Below are 22,021 nucleotides of genomic sequence, written 5' to 3'. Positions count from 1 at the left end.
CAATTTGGGCTGAAATGATACGCGTGATCTCAAAATTGCACGACACGAAATTGAAATCGCCCAAATACAGGACTTGGTCAGTTCAAATATTTTATTGATGCAGTACTAAGCCGGTTTGAATTTAAATTCATCCATTTCTTTTCTTTTTTTTTTTTTTGGGGGGGGGGGGGGAAGGAACAGTTTTGGAAACAAAAGTTGCAAAATTTGCCACACGATACTCTTTGTCTTTTATTTTCCTGCAATTTGATTGGTTACTTTAAACAAGCCTTGAAATTTGATTGGTTGTTTGGTTTTTAGTGTAGCCTCCTCATTGGCTCTAAAAGACCAGCACTACTATCATTTGAAAATTTCGTGTGGAATGTGTGTGTGTTCCTTATTCGCTTTTATTCCATTGTGAAGACTGATGCAGTTAGCCTCGCACCAGAAAGCACAACATTGAAAGCAGTAAAAGCTTTGGGAGCTGCTCTCTTTGCAATTTCCACACTTAACTCCAGTAGCACTGCACTCTTTGATGGCCAACACGTCAAGGAGGCTGTTGATGCGAAAGTTAGTTGGAAGATCCTCTGTCACTTTTTGAGACAATAGTGATCGTTTGGTTTGAGGGCAATTTTTGTTTACTCCTTGTCACCAAATCTAAATGGTTTCGGCTAAAATACATTTGCGAACTCTCGAATTATCTAAGTCACGTTAAAAAACTTGAGAAATGCCAGGTTGATTAGATTAGATTAGATTAGAGTGAAGGGAACATGAAATGAACGCGAAATACCTATCTTTGATCGGGCTTCCACCTGCTTCCCCAAAAACCAAATCATCTCGGTGCGAAACCTTCTGCTTTCGTAAAATGCCCTTTTAAAATGTCATCATTTTGACTCTTAGCCCACAAGTCAATCGAGTACGTAAGTTAAATTTAGGCCGTCCAGTTTCACATGAATCGATTCTGAACTTACAGGTCACGTACCTTTATCATGATTGCGTGCAATAGCTAACATCCTTGCAGGCATGAAGAAGATGCTGAAACAACGAAAGAGATGTTTTTGACCTGTTAGAGTGCAGCTGACAGAACCACTATTCATGTCGTAGAAAAGTGACGAAAGAGTGACCAACCCTTCAGCTTTATATGATTTTCCGCTCAGAATGTGACCTGTATGACAGGCTTTCACCCCCGCTCGGGTTAAAACAGGAATGACGATATGTATTACTAGTAAAACACAATCAGATCGATTTTCAGCTGTGTATATTATCTAACACTGGCGCGGGGAAATACAGACATGTCTACATATATCGGATACCCATTGGGCCTCAAACTTAAGTTGGTTAGACTAAGCTTTAAGTCATAGATTTAAATATTCCGACTCAGCGATACAGGAAATGAAAGGCGCTGATTTCGAACGTTTTTCAAGCCCTAACAATATGTTTTGACAGTTTACTTTTGCACTCAGCCTTGGGAAATGACACACACTAATCCAATCACTGCGGCAACACAAGATCTCTGAAAAGATCTCTGAATTTGAAATCCATTAAACTTCGTTTTCTCTGGATTGTTCAGCCCCGCCTTTCGTGATAGATGAAACATATACGAAGCAATTAAAGAGGCCAAATTTATTGGTAACAGTGTCATAAACGTTATAGTGGTGACCGCTAAATATAAATCTTAAAAAAGAGCTGCATTTGTTTCACATGCGCGAACTTGATCATCCCATCATAACTACAATCAGGTCTGAGAAATGACAATTAGTCATTTAGCTGAAAGGATTGTGTACATAAAAACTTCCTTTTAGACTTTTGCTGGTGACTAAGCAATCTTTGTAATTCAAAAATTACAAAAGTAGTAGATATCATGATAAAACATGCTAGAATAAAAACAAGAAATGCTCTCAATAAATTTATATTACACTAATCCTATCTAAGTATTGTAAAAGAAATTCAAATCTAATTAAGCACAAATTATTTAAAACAAGGTCTGATACCTGGGAACAACGTTCTCCGGCAATTTGCAGTCTTGATATTATGGAAAGAAGTTTTTGAGTTAGTTTATCCGAAACTCAAAGAGTTTCATTCAAATACAAGAAAATTCAATAGCACTGCATACGATGCCTACGTGCAGCGAGAAAATTTTCCAGTAGTCTTTGATTCACTACCTGACTTTTTCAGTTTTTCCTTTTTTTTTTCTATTATATTCACGTTACTGAAAATTAAAAATATGGTGGAATTCTTATTTGTTGACTCTCCTAAGTAGAGAGACAATTCCGCGCTACCTTTTATTAAATCTCAAAAGCCTATAACCAAAAACGACTAACACAACAACAAAATCAGAAAAAATCCATTCCCTAACCACTACCTTCTATCTTGGAGTTCAACAGTCAGTCTCAAAGTGTACATAATGAATCACCAAATCGAGTCTTGTAAACATCCTTTTACAAATTATCAAGTGAATTCTTTTTCAGAAAAAAAGCTAATATAGTTAACAAACCTTTATGATATTAATAACGGAGCTCGCAGAGCATAGCCCCATAATTATGCAAAATAGTAGTAACCCATCAAGCCGAAAAAATTTGGATGTACGACCGTACGACTGTACAAGGTGCTACTTTTAGCATGCACCGCCAACTGTACCACTGGCACTATCTTATAATCAGTCCTCTACACAGACACGGAGAAGTCGCGAATGAAAATCCATTAATATTACCATGCACTTTATCCTTAGTAAGGGCTTTAGTTTTGTTAAGAGACGTGCAGGAAAAAAAAATGCGAGCTCCGCTTTTAGGCTTGCCTAAATCTATATATTACTCAACTCGCTGGATACAGAGCTATGTCCATTGAATAAAGTGGGTAAGTTTATAAAGAACCTGTGGTGTTGCGTTGGTGGGAGATTATAACAGTTAATTTAGTGTTTACATCTGAGTTGAAAACGTAAATTGACTGCCGTAAGGAGTTAAAAGGCTGACGTTTCGAGCGTTAGCCCTTCGTCAGGGCGATCGCTCTGACGAAGGGCTATGTTTACCTGTTATGTCCATTGAAACTCGTTTGCGCGAGTAATCTTCTTGGCTACAATTGGAGGGCAAGTTGTAAAACGTAACATTGTTAAAAAATTCAAGTTTAAAACTACAAATGTAACAAGAAGATTTCATATGAAGTCAATAAAATGTTTAAAGAATGTGAAAAATTAATCATGGATATTACTATTATAACACTTCATAACATACGGCTACTCAAATATCTGCACCCGATGATTGTAAAATTCAGTAACAACTATCCTACCATCACTGAGGACTGCTGAAGAAAGTGGTCTAGAAAATCGTCCTATCTTTTTTCCTTTTGAGCCAAATTTTCCAATAAAATTTCCGTTTACCTCAAACAGCTGAATTCTATGATTGTTTTCATCACAGACCATCAGGTGCTCAGCTTTGTTAATTGACAAATGATAAGGTCCATTGAACTCCCCGTCCCCTGTTCCACGCTTTCCAAATTTGTACAGAAAATGTCCAGCTTTGTCAAAAACTTTGATACAGTCTTCCTTAAAGTCTGATGCTATAAGATATTCCTCATACTGGATACAGTAAAAGGGAAAGGTGAAAGAACCCTCAGAGCCTATACTACGTTGAAACTGGCCGGTACGGGAAAATAACTTAATTTTATTATTTCCGCTATCACCCACAATGCAATTTCCGTCACTACCGATAGATAACCCGTAAGGAAAGCTGAGTTGGTGATCAAGATTTCCCTCTACACCAAACTTGTTCAGAAACTCCCCCTGCTCACTGAAAAGTTGAATTCGGTGATTAGCTGTATCTGCTATGAAGATGATTCCACTTTCATTATCGATTGCAATCCCTTTAGGCGAGTTAAACTCTCCCTCTTTATTCCCCTTAGACCCAAATGATCTTAAGTAAGTTCCATCACTACTGAATACCTGGACCCAGTTGTTACAACTGTCAGTGATTACAATTTCATCGCGTTCGTTCACTGCTGCTGCCCAGGGATATGTAAAATCTTCCTTGGCCGACCCATGTTTTCCGAAGGATAACACGGGTCTGAACTGTCTGGGTTTTACTTCAACAGCAAAGGGACTGTTACGAATGTGCTCTCCATTGACCTTCACAGACACACCGTATTTTCCGGTTTCTTTCGCAAAATAGCCGATCTTGTAGCTACCATCTTTGTTATCCTGGACTCGTGTCTCTGTTGCACAGTCATGGCCATCCTGATTTTTTATCTCCACTGTTACATAGTCACGCTTTTCATAACACTGTTCCCCTTTAGCATTTCTTGTTGTCAACATTATGTTTGCTTCTAGTCCAGTGGTCGGCTTACTGATTCCTTCTCCGGAGGCGCTCGACTCAGTTGGACTAGTAGGAAGAACTTTCACAAAGCCAATTCTGTCAGTCCGTGCATGATCAAACAATCTTTGATTTCTCACAAATTCAAAATCTGCAATGCTTTGATTGCCAATGGGAGGATGGGCTGACTCAACTTGACCCTGAAATGTTACTTCTCGAATTTTGTTTGACTGCATGATTTCAGCGCTAATGTTCCGTTGCAGAATTACCTCAGTAGCTTCGATGCCTGTTTCAGTTATTTTCACTTGCTTTTCAATCTCACTTCTTTGTATCTTCAGGCGATGTATGGACTCTGCAGCTCTGTTGTCTAAGTCATCAAAGGTTTCTTGCTTTTGTGCCTCGATAACAGCCATCAGGCTGTCAACAAACTGTTGCACGCTTTTCTTTACACTGGCGACATGTTCTTGAATTTTGGCGCAGTCCGAGTCAAGTCGAGTAATTTCTCGCCTATACTCCAATGCTGTTTTCTTCTGATTCTCGATCGCAGACTTCGCAAGTAATTTTCGATCATTTGCAGCTTCTTCCAAAAGCATCTTGGCGTGACCGTCATGAGTAGTGGCAACACACGAATGGCAAATTGCAACACAGCAATCTTTGCAGAAAAACTCCAATTCCTTACCCTCGTGGCCACGGCTGCGACAAAATACCGGTCGCTTCAAAACATTCTCAAAATCTTGGTCTTTAAAGTCTTTGAGCGCTAATACACGGTGTTCCTTATTCGCTTTTATTCCATTGTGATGAATGATGCAGTTAGCCTCGCACCAGAATGCACAACATTGGAAGCAGTAAAAGCTTTGGGAGCTGCTCTCTTCGCAATTTCCACACCTGACTTCAGTAGCATTGCACTCTTTGATGGCCAACACGTCAAGGAGACTGTTGATGCGAAAGTTGGTTGGAAGATCCTCAAGATTTCCACTTTTAGGAACTTGAATCACTTTCCGACATTCAGGGCATACGATGATATCGTGGCGGCCACTCGTTCTAAGAATCCCGTTCAAACAATGCAGGCAAAAGACATGTAAACACGGCAGCGTTTTCGGATCAGTGAATGTGTTCATACACACAGAACAGGAGACCTCTTCATGAAGATTGTTTAATAGGGTTTTGATATCCATGGCAAGATTCGGGGATAGAGAAAAATTACGATAGAGGGAAAGGTTAAAAGCGAAACCACCTCAAGCCACCTCAAGCGGAAGAGAATCTTAAGATCACTCATAAAATCTGACCAATGAGGTGGCGTTATTGGGCATGTTTTGACGTACTTCTGACTTCTTAGGGCTTTAGTGACAGGATCAGTATTTCCTACACAGGAAAAAAAAACATTGATGACTGTCTCCTTAAATTACTAATCATGTGCGGTTCGCCATACTTTCGTATCCAGACATCTTTTAAGGCACTGCGCCAGGTAATCAGCTGATTGTGGCCCGTAAACGGTCCGATGATGTTACAAGGCGGCAAGAGATTGTAAACTGAAAGAAGGTTATTAATAACTTGCGATCAATGAGCAGTAATGAAAGGTATTAAGTAAACACTTGATGAAGTTTACGGTAGATGGAACCTGTGATAATGACCCGTGATAATAACCCATATAATAATTTCTTTTTTCGGTTGTTTCAATGGAAGATCACTTCACAAGGTGTGATGCATATGTTCAGGTTTTCAATTCAATTGATAAATGTCTATACAATTCTTTAGATTCTCTTAGATCAGAAAAGAGGCTAGAGGTGTACAATACTAAGCTACGGCGAACCTGTGCGCATAAGTGCAGAGGCAAGACCGTAATTTATGGGCAGAAAGCTGCCTGAAAGGAAAGACTTTAAACGGTCTTGTTTACCTGGAGGTAAACAGTAAGCAGATTTCTGTTCCTCCTTAAAGGTGAGTGTAATCATGATCGGCCTCCAAAGGTATAGTACATGCAGGTTTTGTCGTTTCTCAGATGAATGAAAAAAAACAAAACAAACAAACATACACACACACACACACACACACGCAAACCACACGCCCCAAATTTGCTCCAATGAATAGCGAACGTTCGAAACGCTAGAAACGGCGCAGGTGGCAGTAAAATACTAAATCGAGCACCATGCTGAAAAGAGCTCAACGCATAAGTTATGATTAGAAAGTTACCCAATGTTTGTCACGAAAGATCACCCTTCAGCCATATCAACAAGTGTTACTTTTGACCTAAACACAGATTGCGGCTGGAGCTTCATAGCACCCAGTGGTTGAACACGATAATTGAGCAGAAATTCGTCTTCCTTAAATTAGACTGAGCTGTTTTTCGTCCCCCCTTCCCTCACTTTTTGAGTGGATTTTTTTATTTACTCCTTGTTACCCAAATCTAAATGGTTTCGGCTAAAATACATTTGGGAACTTTCGAATTGTCTCGGTCACGTTAAAAAAACCTAGGAAATGCCAGGTTGTGAAATTGATTGGAATAAAGGCAAGATGAAATGAACGCAAAATACCTATCTTTACTACGTAATCACACGGTTATCTATACTCCATTTAACCAAAAGCGATTACGAAAATATCTACGTACTGAATTATGAAACAGTGCATATGAGCACTTTCCGTGACTTTTTACCAAAGTTGCAAAATCCTACGCTGTTTCCCGGCTATATAAAGAAGACAAAATCTTACTCTAAAACTAAATAAGATAAGAGTGTCTGAAAGAAACCATTTGAAAAGTAAACTCTAAACGTGTCACGTCATGTCAAGCATCGCAGCTTCCAGGCAAGCAGACGTACAACTCGTAGCAGATTTTTTAAGAAGAGTACGAATATCCCCATGTGGAGTCAGGTGCAACCATGATAGTATTGGTTCTTCGCAAAGAGAATGTTAATTGAAGAGAAAATCTTCAACATTTCGGTCTGTGCCAAATGGAGCGCAAGAAAGAATAGAACGTTAGTGTTTATTCTAACCTTGAAGAGAGTTTATTTGCAAGTTTTCTGTGCGTGCCAAAAAGAGTGCTGCGAGATGTAGTGCTAGACTTAAAGCAAGTATTACGTTACATAATTTTAACAGGAAAAAGTCTTTATCTGCAAATTTTCTCTCCGTGCCGAATAGAGTACAAGAAAGAATAAGGCAGTAATAGTCACTCCAACTTACAAAGATGTTATCTGCAGAATTTCTGTGCGAGTACGAGAATTGAGGAAAATGTTACGTGGCATAATTCTACAGGAAAAGGAGTTCATATGCAGGTTTGCTATCCGCGCCGAATAGAGTGCGAGAAAGGAAAGAGAGTGGAAGTCATTCTTATTTGAAAAGCAAAATTACATAGAGGCTTTTTGTGAATGCCAAATAGAGATGAATTGTAAGACTTGAGACAAGTCTTCATGATATAAACATTAGGAGAAGAGGAGATTATATGCAGGTTTTCTGTGCGTGCTAAATAGAGTGCGAGAAAGAAAAAAAATGGTTGTAGTCATTTTCATCTGCAAAGATTTTACATGCATATTTTCTCTCCATGTCGAATAGAGCGCCAGAAAGAATAAGAAATTAGTAGTCATTCCTACTAGAAAGATTTTATATACATATTTTCTCTCCATGTCGAATAGAGTGCCAGAAAGAATAAGAAATTAGTAGTCATTCCTACTAGAAAAGACTTGCATATTTTCTCTTATGCCGAACAGAGTGCCACAGAGAATAAGAAAGTAGTTACCTGATAAAATGTTACAAGCAGGTTTATTATGCGTACCGAATAGAGTGCGAAAAGCAAATATCACGTGACATAACGTTAACAAAAAAAGAAGAAGATTTATATACAGACTTTCCGTGCGTGCTGAATAGGATGCCAGAAAGAGTAGGAGAGTAATAGTCACTCTATCATGAAGAGTGCTTCCATCCATGCAATGTTGGGGTCTGCAGGACTCTTGCAGAAAAAAAATACAACAGGGAGAGAGATATGTGTGCGCTACACCTGGAGAAATGAACTTTTGGTTAAACCGATACTATATATGAATTTTCTTTCCACAGATACATTTTGGAGTTGCTTGCTGAGGAAGTGATGACATTCCTAATCATCGATAGGGAAAGCTGTGATTATAGTTGAGCGACGGGGAAGAACAGCAAACTATTGTTTTCAAGGTTATAACTTTTTGACAGTTGTCATGTAGACATGGGAATAAAATGGCGGGATTTTACTAAGGCAAATCACTCTAAGCTGACATCGCTGCTGGCATTGGTGCTTTCTTCTACAATACATTTCTTTTAATTTACACCAATTTTCTTTGCGTGCATTTCAGTTTGATTGTAGGTGGTACGTAATGTATTTACAGTTTGTATTTATATAAGTTAGTCAACCTCTCTCCCTCGAGGTATTACATCTCATCCCTTGACAGTTTCCATAGATTATCCAGAAAAAAGGTTACAAGAAAACACAACGTATAAGCTAAAGGGTATAATCTTGGGGGAAAAAATTCTCTTAACAATTTACAAGGAACGGAGAAGCAGTAAAAAGGCAGGATTGCAAGTTAGAGTTTGAGAGGTGCAGTAAGAACAAGGGGCATGCCAATAAAAAGCATAACACACTGGGTTTGTGCCATACAAACTACCTCAAACCCTGTGATAAGGACATGGACTGGCTGCTGGTGAGCTTAGTGCTGTCCCTGTATCTGTGTAGAGTTGGTTTGCAATCTATTGAAGTTCTTTAATTCTCTGAAATGATATTTCATACTTGTGTTGGACAAGAGATCGGTTAAAATGCACAACAAACCATACCAACACAATGCATACAGGTACTAATACCACAGAAGCAGCCACTGCCGCAGGCTCACGGTGATTGTAAAACTTCACCCAACAGAGTATTGCAATCTCAGCTAAAAAGAGAAGTGTTCCAAGACCAGTTGAGAAAATCCATACAATTTCTAACATTATGGATGTTTCAAAACGAAAAGAAGTAAAGACAACGTTCATTTTCCATAGATGTCTCAAACAAATAAACATAATCAGACATCTCCTTTGAAAGATTCTCTTATTAATAAAACATAGGATATGCTGCTCTTAAAGACAAGCACCACTACTATTTTAAAATTTCGTGTTGAATACCACTAATATTAAAAGAAACGAGAAAAGTTCCAATCAACAGGATGTGCTTTCTTGTAGGAGAACAATTTCCCATGATTTGCTTGCTTTGAAGAGAAAACGGATGAAGTTACTGCGATATCAGCCTGAAAAAACAATTTAATCTTTGATGGGGCTTGAACCTACTTTCGAGTCATTTGTAATCGAAGCCTTTTGATTTCGTAAAATGCAGCTTTAAAATGTCATTTTTACTTTCAGTCCACAAGTCAATCGATTATATAAGCTAAATTTAGGCCGTCCAGTTTTTACATGAAATGATTCTGAACTAACAGATCATCTAACTTTATCATGATTGTGTGCAATAGCTAACGTCCTTGCAGGCATGAACTAGAATATTATTAGAATATTAGTCCAGCTGACTAAACCACACTTCATGTCGTAGAAAAGTGACGAAAGAGTGACCAACCCTTCAGCTTTATAGGATTTTCCGTTCAGAATGTGACCTGTATAGTATTGACCGCTCGGGAAAAAGCAGGAATGACGACATGCATTACCATCAAAATACAATCATATCGATTTTTAACTCTATATATTATCTAACGCTGACGCGGGGAAAATCCGGACATGTCTATATATATTGGATACTCACTTGGGCTTCGAACCGCAGTTGGTTAAACTTAGCTTTAAGTCTTAAATTTAAATAGTCCAGTTTTGGCCGATGGCTCATCAACTCGGTGATACAGGAAATGAAAGGCGCTGATGTCGAACGTTTCTTGAACGCTACCAAATGTTTACTTTTGCACTCAGACTTGGGAAATGACACACGGTAATCCAATCAATGTAGCAACACAAGATCTCTAACCCAAATTTTTAATCCATTAAACTTCGTTTTCTCAGGATTGTTCAGACCCCCTTCCGTGATTCGATGAAACAGGCGAAGCAATTAAAGAGGCCAAATTTATTGGTAACAACATTATAAATGTTACAGTGCTAACAGCTAAATTTAAATCTTCAAAAGAGCTACATATGTTTCACATGTGCGAACTTGATCATCCCATTATGATTAAAATTAGGTCTAAGAAACGACAATTGGTCATTTAGGTGAAAGGACTGTGTACATAAAAAGTTCCTTTTAGACTTTAGCCGGTGATTAAGCAATATTAAAAAATTAAAAAAGCACAAAAGTAATAGATACAAAATATGTTAGAATAATAACAGGAAGTGCTCTTAATAAACTAATATTACACTAATCTTATGTTAGTATTGTAAAGAAATTGAGATCTAACTAAGCACAAATTATTTAAAACAAGGTCTGATACCTTGGTACAACGTTCTCAGGCAATTTACAGTCTTAGTATAATGGAAAGAAGTTTTGAGTTTGTAAAGTTAAATTATCCCAAACTTAAAGAGTTTTATACAAATATAAACAAATCCAGTAGCACTGCATAAGATGCCTACGTGCAGCTAGAAAGTTTTCAATATTGATTGATTTTGATTCACTACCTGACTTTTTCAGTTTTTCTGTTTTCTTTTCTATTCACGTTACTGAAAATTATAAATGATAGAATTATTACTCGTTGACTCAAACTCTCCTAAGTAGAGAAACAATTCCGTGCTACTCTCGATTAAATGTCAAAAGCCTGTTGGCAAAAACGACTAACACAGCAACAAAATCAGAAAAAATCCATTCCCTAACCACTACCTTTTACCTTGGAGTTCAACAGTCAATCTCAAAGAATACATAATGAATCACCAAATCGAGTCTTGTAAACATCCTTTTACAAATTATCAAACTGAATTCTTCTTTTCAAGAAAAATAACTAATGTAGTCAACAAACCTTTATGATATTAATACTGAACTCTGTGGATACAAAGCTATGTCCATAGAAAACCGTTTGTGCGTGTAATCTTCTTAGCTACAATTAGAGCGCACGTTGTAAAACATTGTTAAAAATTCAAGGAGCAAACAAATGTAATGGGCCCACGGCTAGCCTATTCAAAATTATTTTAAACGCGGCTCTCTGTAAGCTGATCCAATGCGACTCGTTGCCTATCAGTTTGTACGTTTGCTGAACTCGTTCTGTTGACTAGGACACCTGTTCCCCTTTATATCCCAATTTTTCCCTCCTATAGAAAAGGATTTATTGAGAGCGATATTTGTTCAGGTTGGATTTTGTTCACGTTGGTTTGCGCAATGTTTTTCCATTAAGTGGCGAAACAATGCAATTCAGTTCAGGTGTTTTGATATTTTGGCTATAACGTGAATGAAACCACATAATGTTTCTTGAGCTTTATTCTGATAGTTCCATTGTTCTGGTTTTTAACGTTTCAGATAGTTTTACTACATTCGCTGAACCTCAGGACACCATTGTCTGATTGTCACAGTTTTTTTTAAGGTTGATTTGGGCCGCAATAAGGTCTAGACTCTTAAACTTTCAGGGGCTGAAATGTTGTTATGGAAGGGAGTTCAAATTCAGCTTTGATGTACAACAGGTTGTAACTTTCATTTTTGTAAATTCAACTTTTGAGTGGCCTTTCTGCTAAGGGTTTTTCTCGACCTCGCAACCCAAAAAAAGTTTCCTTTATTTTTCTCCTCGGCGGGAAAAGTGTTTAGGAAACATGTTTCAAAATGGTTTGATTGTTTCTCAATTCTCTTTTCTGTGTTGCCACAACCTAAATCATGCATGTTTTAATTAAACCGCCTGAAAGAACAGCGATCCAAGACGTAAATTTGAGATTTGCCAATTTCAAGCCCGTTACCAGTTGAACAAATTAAAAGCTCTCAGAATTCTAATTCTTAATTCACGGACAAAATCTGGAAAGTCCAATCGGAATCCTTTTCATACTTATACCAGCGTGATCAGATCATATCCTTGTCTTCAACCTTCGCTTGCAAAAATTCACCAAATTAAAGGTGCGATTTTTCAAAACTAGTCAGGACCAATTCCGGCTGAAAATGCACATAAGGGCAAAACCTTGCTTTTTTTAGATGCAAATCAATGTGTTTCCCTGCACATTACTCTTGTGGAAGTTCATCTGCATAATTCACAAAAGATTGAGGAAAATCTCTCTTTCGCCTTTTGGGTTGCATTAGTTGTTTGTTGATCCTCTACTCAAAGAATTTTATTTAAGTTCCTCTAATGACCAAATGCAAAAAATACAGTTTGTGCTGTGATTAGTCGTCTTTAACACAGGTCATGAACATAAAAAATGCATGTTATTAAGAAAATCAAAATTAACGGACAAAACCTAGCAATTTGGTTATTGTAGACATAATTTGAAGCCTTAAAGGACACTCTCCCCTCAACACCCCCCTAACGATAAAAAACGTATTTTTTAAATTCATACATCTAGCGGCCTCGATTGAGAAAGTTCTGTACTTTTTTATAGAAGAGGAGTGAGGATTATATGCCAGGGTGGTCTTGGGCAGACCATCCGACTTATCAGGCTATAAGAGACGGTTTACTATTCGCTCAAGCGAAAGGCTAACGCTCGAAACGTCAGCCCATAAACTCTTTAAGGTGGCCAATTTACGATATCAACTCAGTAGATAATACTAAATTAGCCTGTCTCACTCTCCCACCGACGCAGCACCACAGTTTTTTTTAGAAACTTACCCAATTTAATCATTTTAGTACATGTAGTTTATTTGATTACCAGAGAATATACGATTACAACTATTTTACTAGTGTTACTAAAAATATAGCGAGGTGAATTTTTTTTTTTTACTCAAAGGCAAACCGGTGGGCCAAGAAATTCGATGGTCACAGAAATCTTCTTCGGTAAAATCTCCCACATTAGTTTCATTCTCCTGAGAGACAGCTCGGACAAGATCACAGTTTGATTTATTCATGGCTTGGTTGTTTTCCATACCACACCACACCAACGAAAAAATTAATCACTGTTCAAATTTCAGGTATTTCTTTGCTCGAAAACCTGTGAAATTTCCGCAGCTGCGGACTAAAAAAACTCCCCTCTCCACAGCGGATCGAACGCCTTCCAACATCTTTGAGTATAAGTCGCTGACAATGAGAGAACATTCGTCTTTGGTCATTCATTTTCACAGTGACTAAATAGGAGTCTCAAAGGACAAACTATGTGGTAAGAAAAATGATCCGACGTAAATTATGTTGACAATGTTAACGTGGCTGATCTTTAGCCGATTTACCACAGTCCTGTTAGTTATATAAAAAAAGGTGTCCTAGTTATATAAAAATAGATGTAGTTTTGTTTCTAATCTGTGCCTACACTTTATAAACAACACTGTCGGTGACAGAAACTATTTGTTTTGCTTTCAATTTTTTTTGGTTGTTTGTATGATTTGGACATTTTTTTTTCGTTTTAATCTCCCACAGTTTACGAGAGTAAAGTTTGCGGTAACTTGTTCACGTTACTTACTCTTCAAAACAAGTATGTCATGTGATCTTCGGAGGCTCACACGTTGACGCCTCTCCTCCCTTTTTTTAAAACAAACATAGGGTTATACTGATTATAAAACGTCAAGGAACACCTTCCCTGACGATTACAAAGATCCACTGAGTTGGAAGGTATCCTTCTCAAAACACCCAGACGAAACCAAATGCGTAGCGCCAGTCCCTTGTCTGATAAGTAGCTGGTTAATGTGGTATTCATAAGCCATTTGGTAATTCTCAATTGTAAAAAATGGCCTGTTTTTCTCATCAATCAATCAGTCAATCAATCAAGCAAACAATTGAAAAAGATAAAACTTGCATAGTGCGAGTGTATAGTCTTAAACTTCAATACGTTGCAAATAATTTTGAGCACAGAAATTAATCCTAACATTAGGGCCTCTAATAGTTAATAGGACCTAAACTACCAAAATTGTATCACTTTTTGAACGTTTCTATCAGAGTAGTATAAAGACCAACCATAATATGGGTACTATCTGATCTGACCGGTAATTACAAGTTAGTTTATGAACGGAGCACTCTGGCTGTCTTCTTCTGGAAAATGCTAAGAGCCGTTTGTAATTGTGTTTCTTTACAGTAAATCAGCCAAACGTGGGAATTCACAGTCCACCAATCTATCATACAGATCTCCCACATTCTGTATCAACTGCTGTTTTCGAGCATGCACAAGGGCAGCGTCACATGGATTCAAAACTCGCTTGTCGAGGAATTTGATTTCTGCTGGAGTTAAACCCAGTTTCTCCGCAAGGAACATCCACTCCTCTCCACCTAAAAACGCAAAAAATGTTGAGTCCTGGCAATAACATTTTTTTAAATCATTAGACCTTGAAAATTCCTCAAAGAATCTAAATGATTATTTGCCAAAATCGTTCTGCGTCGCTCCAGTGCGATCACGCTTCGGAATATTACGTCAGTGGGATAATGATAACGATCGCCTTAGTGCTCTTCTCTGTCCAGCCTATTTCCGTGGAAGGTTTAAATTAATTCATTTCCAAGGAATTTCGAGGAGACAGTCTTCAGGTGCATGTAACAGCCGCTTAATAAGAGGGTTTGTATATTGCTGACCTAAAAAAATATATCAGACAGAAGGGAAGGATGGGGTCACAAGCACCGAAGAATTCCCTCTACTTGTACCCTTGATGTGGTTCTGGTGGACTACTCGTGAGAGTACTAGAGAGAAATTGTGACGATAGACTTTTCACACTAACTGGACTTTTGCGGGGAACGCAACAATAACAGGGGAAAATAGCTCGGTAGAGACCACTTGCAGCGGGAACGGAAACTCGTCGCGGTTTACTGGTACACGGAGACCTGCTTCAAGCGAACTTGTTACGGAAGTCAAGGATTAGACAGCGTTTGGTTCCACAATAACTTCATTCTAGTTCATGTCGAGAACCGACATGACCTCAAGCGTACTCAACTTCGCAATCAATGTAATCCAAAAAGCTTTCCAGTGTAGCTTGTTCCTTGACTAATATCGAGCGCGTGCTTCTGTTGTTCTCTAAATCTACAATATTTGAATAGTATCGCAAAAGAAGCGGAAAATGTCTCTTTGTATTTAATAGATTTCACTTAAATGATTCCATCGGTTCGGAAAGAATTTAAAAACTAAGAAATGGATACAATAGACTCTAAGCCATTGAAAAGAGCAAACTTAAGACAAATTTCACAGTTTCAATATTAAAAACACCTATCTTGATTGCGGTAGAACAGCTTAGGAAATGAAATTGAGAAGTAGTAATAATTTCTGCTTATCTATGTACTGTGCATGTGATGTTGGTGTTAAGTTCTGAAAGCATCAACGTCAGAAATTATCCTATGAGAAGAAAGCGAACTTCCATGAGAACCAATTTTCCCGTAACAAAATTGTTATTGAATCCTCGTTGAAAAATAAAGTTAGACTGCTGTCATAACCCATACCTAGATAATGTAAGGATCGGCACACACGAGGGGACAGTAGTTGGGACTTGTTTCTGTAACTAGTCCAATGATTGACTAAGACAGAATATCCCCTTACAATATCAATACAATATCAAGCAGACAACTGATGGGAATAAAGAAAAATATCAAGTAGGGGATTATAAGTTGATCCAATACCAATTTCTCCAAACTAACATCACAAGAACTGTATGACAGACAGTAAGGAGGATTACTAATGAGGTCTTGGGAGTTAAAGGATTAATAGCAAAATTTAGAGCGCCTTCACTGAAATTCAGGGAAGCGTACAGGCGAAAAAGGAGCGGCCCTAAACACTGAAACTGAATTTACCTTAGAGCTGCAAAACATTGAAGTACACGTTCACATCCATGAAAAGCATATTGGCGATCTACGAAATTGGTCAGTCATTTACAATTTTGAAAGCTTTTTCTTCAGTATTTTCTTCCCCTTGGGTTCGGTATAAAATTAGATTAGCATTCTTGTATTGCTAACACTCCATGCTCTATCTTCCACTTCTGTCAACTTTACTTGTTCAACCAAACCGGTGGCCGCTATCTTGAATTAAACGGAGTTCGAAAGGGGTTATGCGATCTTAAAACACTAATCAGTGATTGGATTATTTTCATTTGGTCGCACGGAATTGTTTCAGTAACAGTTTACACGCAGGGACCTGGATAATTCGTGGTAAAAGTCCCGGGAACTCGTCGCATGAATTTCAACCAAATTCAAAATTCAAATTCGTGGGACAAGTCTCGGGGACCATCTTTTAGTCCTTGTGACAAGAAGCTTTGATGAAGATGAGTAGCTCACACGAAGCGTCTCTTTCCTCATGTTATCCTAGGGGGTTCGTTTTTACGCCTTTTGAGATAGAGAACTTACAGCTATTACTACAATCAAGCAATAACTAGGAAATTACTTGACAAATATCCCTATGGAGTAATAAGTCTAAACAAAGTGTTTCGTCTCACCGCTAAGGTTTATCGTTAATTCTCTTCTCAGAGGCAAAGGAATCATGGCAACATCACACTTTTCAGGCAACAAAGGACCTACCGGAAGAAAGATTTCTTGATGAAAGTAAACTTGAACAACTGAGGGCATGGTTAGGGTGGTATTTTTTCATATAAGATAAATACAAGACGCATACTTTTTTATCATTTTCTTTTCTGGTAGACACCATTGTCACATCTAGTGCGCATTCTATGGCTGCAACATACTACTTTCACCATGTCATCACTTTGTCGACTCAACGAAATCACAAAAGTGTACCATGCCCATCAAATGACCGCATCACTATACCTGGTTATGCACGATCAGACTGGATGAGCAATGTGACTGAACCGTTGCTGACCCTAACATAAAACTAGTGTTACATACGAACAAGACGTAAGGCCTAATTTTACCCTCTCTGTGACACGTGTTAAGGCAGCAAATGATAATGACCAGTGCACCTTAATAAATATAAGCCGAACCCAAAAATGAGACCCTCTCTAAGAAGTAAACCCCGACATCCCTCTGACATCAGTAAAGGTGTATTTCAATTCACCTGTTGTACCCGCGGGAGTAATTTCTCTCAATTTTTCGACAACTTCCGGCTTGTTCGCAGCCTTAGCCCTCAAACAAAGGTAGCGGATCCTCTTCTTAGTGCCAGGGTCTGGTTGTTCCAATAACAAGTTCCTCAAGGAGAGACTTTGCTGAAATTGGGCCACAACCCTCACTTGCATCACATGTCTGTGACGTCAGGGCCTCAAGCACCCCACTGCACAGAACAATTGCTTGTCAAAACATACAATGAATACAAAAGTGGAAAAGAATGAAACAAGGAAACATCAAAGGATACATAATTTGTTTGTATCATTAATTATTTTTTTTCATCACACAAATGAAATACGAAAATCGTTTAGATCTGAAACTGACTACCGAAGAATTTTTTAAAACTAAACAGCTACATAAAATAAGCTTACCATCTCCACTGCTTGGCAAAGGGCTCTTTTCGTCGCATCCGTCTGTGGCTTGCTATATGAAGAAAAACAAATCACGAAATTATCACTTTTAAGTACTTTCAATTATCACTGATTTAATCAAGAAATCTAAGGATTCGTTAGAGCATCAAGGCGTCCTGGGTTTTGAGTTACACGACTGCCGGCACCGCAAATCCCTATTTTAAGCTGTAAAATCATTTGCTTTTGAAAATAACAGTGGAGGTAATTGAGGGAATGACGAGTAATATTTTATCCTGCAGACTAAAATTCAAAATTCCATGCACTGTCTTAACATCGGGTAACTTGAGCTAAAGAGATTCAATTCCACAGATACCTCTCCTTTTTTGGGTGCTAAGAATGAACTCGTAATTGACAAGAAAAACCCATGAGTAATGGGTATAGATTCATTAGTACATTACCCGTTCCTCTAGAGATCCAAACCAGAATCCAACACAATCGACAGGAACCTTGCAATTTACGGCAACAACCGACCGTGTGCATAAAATAAACTCACTGCCAGTGAGGAGCTGAGACTCTGACCACAGGTGTAAGCACTGCTCCTTCTTACAACCACGTACATTATGGTTGCAGCAGTGATTCACAGAACGACTTGCACAACACACTGGACAGCATACTAAGAGATCATATGCCATGTTCTTTAGCCAGGGAAATCTTTTCGTATGCACTCGAGAATCAATCCTAGTCGTCGACAGACTGCACGAGCAAAATTCACCTGAAAGGCGTCGAATGTGGATTTTGATGGCAAATTCACCTCTGATTCTACATCCGATGAGAGTCCAGCGGCACATCTTTCTTTGTGAACAACTACCTCAATGAAGGAAGAATGGCATTGGAGAATTATAGAACAACCTTCAGCAGGATGTGTGTAAAATCTAGCAAAGTTTTGATGCAACTGAGGTTGCGCTTGACTGGAAAACTCCTTTGTGCACCACTGAAAGACCATTAAGACCACACGAGGAAAAAGGCAAGACGGCACTTGACTGGACTTAAACTTGAGATAAAGTGGCGGGATCCCTGCAAAGGCTATCAGCTTCCTTACATCCTCCATCGGTGGGAACTTCAACATGGAAGGTACAAGATATTCAGTAGGTGAATCAGTCGCGACTGATGACGGCAAGGGACATAACAAGCAGAATTTCTCCATCAAGGCAATGAGAGTGTGACAAGTTATTCGGTCGTCAAACAAGGGGCCCCATACCATGTTGCAAGAGCTCTTCTTCCAAGATTCCTGTTCTCTCAAGCTTCAGCCACAGCCGCTCGTATTTCTCTCTTGGCTTGGTATGGCCTTATGGTAATCACCTCCTTGAAGACATCTACCAGCCATTGAGGGTCCAGATCACCATTCTGTTTAACTGTTGAGTGCAATCAAAATGGACTAAAATTCTCTGATCGTGCAAGAAGTTCAACATTGTCACAAATTGTTCAGTGATGGAAATACCACATTTTTCGGTTGCAATAGTTTGGCTTCATTGAGAGTAATCCACTTATGGCCGTCTTGATTCTTCTCCTTCATTTCCTTTTCAAACTTCCAACCACCTGATCGGAATTGCCTCTTGTCATTTGTGGTAATTCATTGGCAACAGTTTCTACCTCCTTTCTCAGACGATCGACTTCTGGACATTTTTCTGCACTTCCAGATTTAGTGTTGTCTACAACAAAGACATCAACTAGATGTATTCCCATAAACCTGCGTCTTCAGTGAGCCAAATATCTTGCGGGCCAACGCATGAGGATCTAAACCATGAAAAGGTTTATCAGCGTGAGTGCAAACACGGAAAACTGGGGGAAGCCTCTCCGGGAATATTTCAGATGAAAGCTTTTCCTGAGATCCCCGTCTTCCAGAACCAAACCAGATACAGAGGACATCCATAAGTCAAGATAATCCATGTTATTCCTTCACAGAAAACATCCTCCGATATCCTCGTAGAATCCGCGTTTCAATTGAGGGCTGACTTTGCCATCTGGATCGCGACTTAAGTCGTTAGCTAACAGGTAAATCGCTCTTGTTGTGAGAAATATAGGATGGGTGGCGTAAATAGACAGATTTTCCACCAAAATCCCACAAAATTGAGTACAGATCCTCTTTACCTTGGGCACTTTCGGCTTCGTCTAGTTGAAAAAAATTTCAACCAAAGTAGCTATTTCAAATGCCGGTACCCTCTTTTTAAACGTTTAAGTACCAAATTACCGGGTCCAGCCTCCGACTTCCACCCAATTCCGTACCCTGTAATTTCACCCTTTATCTCCCTCTAACTTATGGTTGTCGTTCTTCATCTGAAATTTGGTTGGCTTCATGTTTTTCCATTCCACTTTCAAGAGTTGTGACGCCCATCCAGCAACTTTTTTCGGTCCCCTCTTTGTTGAATTGATGCCCTTCTTTAAGGCTCCCGTGGGCAAAAATACACTGAGGCTTGTTACATGTTCATAGGGGCACCAATGGGTTTTGGCTGGATCTGAAAAATTTATTGTCCTGCCTTCCATCTCCCCCTCCCCTTTTTCCCCTCCTAGTTGGTGTTCCAAAACCTCCCCTTTTGGGGGGAAATTTTTTTGGGCAGTAGGGATTGGGGGTTTCCAACTCTCTATGCCTATGGTGGTGGTTTCTTTCCTCCGTGGGTGTTGCACAACGCTTTCTCCTTTTTTAATTGATTCTTCTTTTAAGCTTTGTTGGTTTGTCCCGACTGAACCTTGTCCAATGACATGAGGGAACTCCTTTTTTTACCATTGGTTTTCCCCTCCAATTGAGTGCCGGAGTTTTGATTAGGCTAAAAATGCTGAAGGACCTCGGGAAATAATCTCCGTTGGGGCTGTGTGGGTAAATAAAGGAAACGTCACGTAATAAGAAAAATTCGATCTCATAAATGAAACGCACTAAATAAAGGAATCAAACTGAAGAAGGAAGGGATAAATAAGGCTTTACAAAGAGTATGTGGCATTAACCTCTTTTATTTATCGTAAAGATGTAGCGACCTTTTTCGGCTTGAAAAATAAAGTTGGGTTTTATTATAATATGGTTACCACGGTAGGCATTTTTAAAAAAAATAATTCATGCGAGTGTTTACTGCGTTTCAGTTTTGTTACCATACTTGAGCTTATGACAATCTTAAAACGTGAAACCTTCAAAAGCTCGGACGATCCATTTCGTTTATTCTTTAGTAATTTTTGTCTCTGCTCACGTTATAATTTCCTTAATTTAGGCTTTGGCATGTTCACAAACCCTTGTTTGTTTCTTTTGTTGCTATCTGCCGGTATCACAGCGGCTATGGATCCCCTCTCGCTGATTTAGGCCCCCTACAAAACTTCCGCTTTTCAGTCTTTTCTCCATCATGAATTTATCTTTTTAGTAATGTAAACTTTTTGAAGACGTTCTTTGGATTCTGGACACAGAATTCCTAAATACTCATATGAGCCATCAATACAAACTCCTACATTAGTTTATTAGCGGCTTTAAAAATGGGAGAAAACACAATAAAGTACGTACTAGAAATTTCGGTATGAAAGTGAGTGCTAACGATAGGAAAAGGGTCGGGAGGGGGGTTACGTACAGGGGTACATAGAGGAATAATTGGGCGATTCTTTAGGCAGTGATCATTTTGGTATTTTATTCCAATAAGTGTTATTGGTTCACAAAGGATTACATGAATAGCTTGACAATACTCTAAGAACATTATTAGGTTGCCTTTGCAGTCTTGAGCACACTATCTCACATGATGGAGGAAAAACTAAACAAAATAAGTTTTATAGGGGGGTATAAAGGGGTCCCATATCCGCTGGCTTTGGACCAGGAGGTCCAAATCTAAGGGAGTCCACATCCGCTAGGACACCGGGTAAGTGTTTTAATGTACTGAAATGTCACTTTCGAGCTCTAAATGTCACTCTTCTAGTTCTCGACGTAGAGCTGAACAGAGGAAAACTGTGGATATACCCGTGTTTGGGCTATAGGCCTATTATATTATATATAGTAATTTAAGCTGTTACCTACAGGTTGTTCTGTATTAATTGAAGCCAAGACGCTCGTTTTCATATACGTTTTACAGTTCATGTAAGACATGCAGGTAAAAAAAACAAAACAAAACAAAACAAAACAAAAAAATTCGAGAGAGAGTTGCCTGGAAAATGTTCGGTAATTATAGAAATCATGTTGATCGATGGCGTTACACCGTTACTCCGTGCATCTCTACTTTGATAAAGCACGCTGTTTCAGCCAATCAGAACGTGCGTTAGATAAAAACTTTAAAATTCGCATTCACAAGAGCCAAAATGGCGCCTTCATTTTCCCCTTTGCCTGGAAAGT

The 22,021-nt window shown here is 38.7% G+C and overlaps 1 protein-coding gene and 1 pseudogene across 1 annotated transcript; both read right to left on the bottom strand.

Annotated features, from left to right (window-relative positions):
- Window positions 1-1,261: 1,261 nt before the first annotated feature.
- Window positions 1,262-5,483, bottom strand: LOC131771845 (E3 ubiquitin-protein ligase TRIM71-like). The gene has a single exon (XM_059087708.2). The coding sequence runs from the start codon at window positions 5,450-5,452 to the stop codon at window positions 3,206-3,208; it is 2,247 nt and encodes a 748-aa protein (XP_058943691.2). The 5' UTR covers window positions 5,453-5,483; the 3' UTR covers window positions 1,262-3,205.
- A 7,512-nt stretch (window positions 5,484-12,995) lies between these two features.
- LOC131779190 (uncharacterized) lies at window positions 12,996-20,811 on the bottom strand (annotated as a pseudogene).
- Window positions 20,812-22,021: the final 1,210 nt, after the last annotated feature.

Source organism: Pocillopora verrucosa, chromosome 2 (assembly GCF_036669915.1).
Source record: "Pocillopora verrucosa isolate sample1 chromosome 2, ASM3666991v2, whole genome shotgun sequence".
NCBI lineage: Eukaryota > Metazoa > Cnidaria > Anthozoa > Scleractinia > Pocilloporidae > Pocillopora > Pocillopora verrucosa.
Note: the sequence above shows the minus strand (reverse complement) of the source record. Positions and strands in the feature narration are given on the sequence as shown.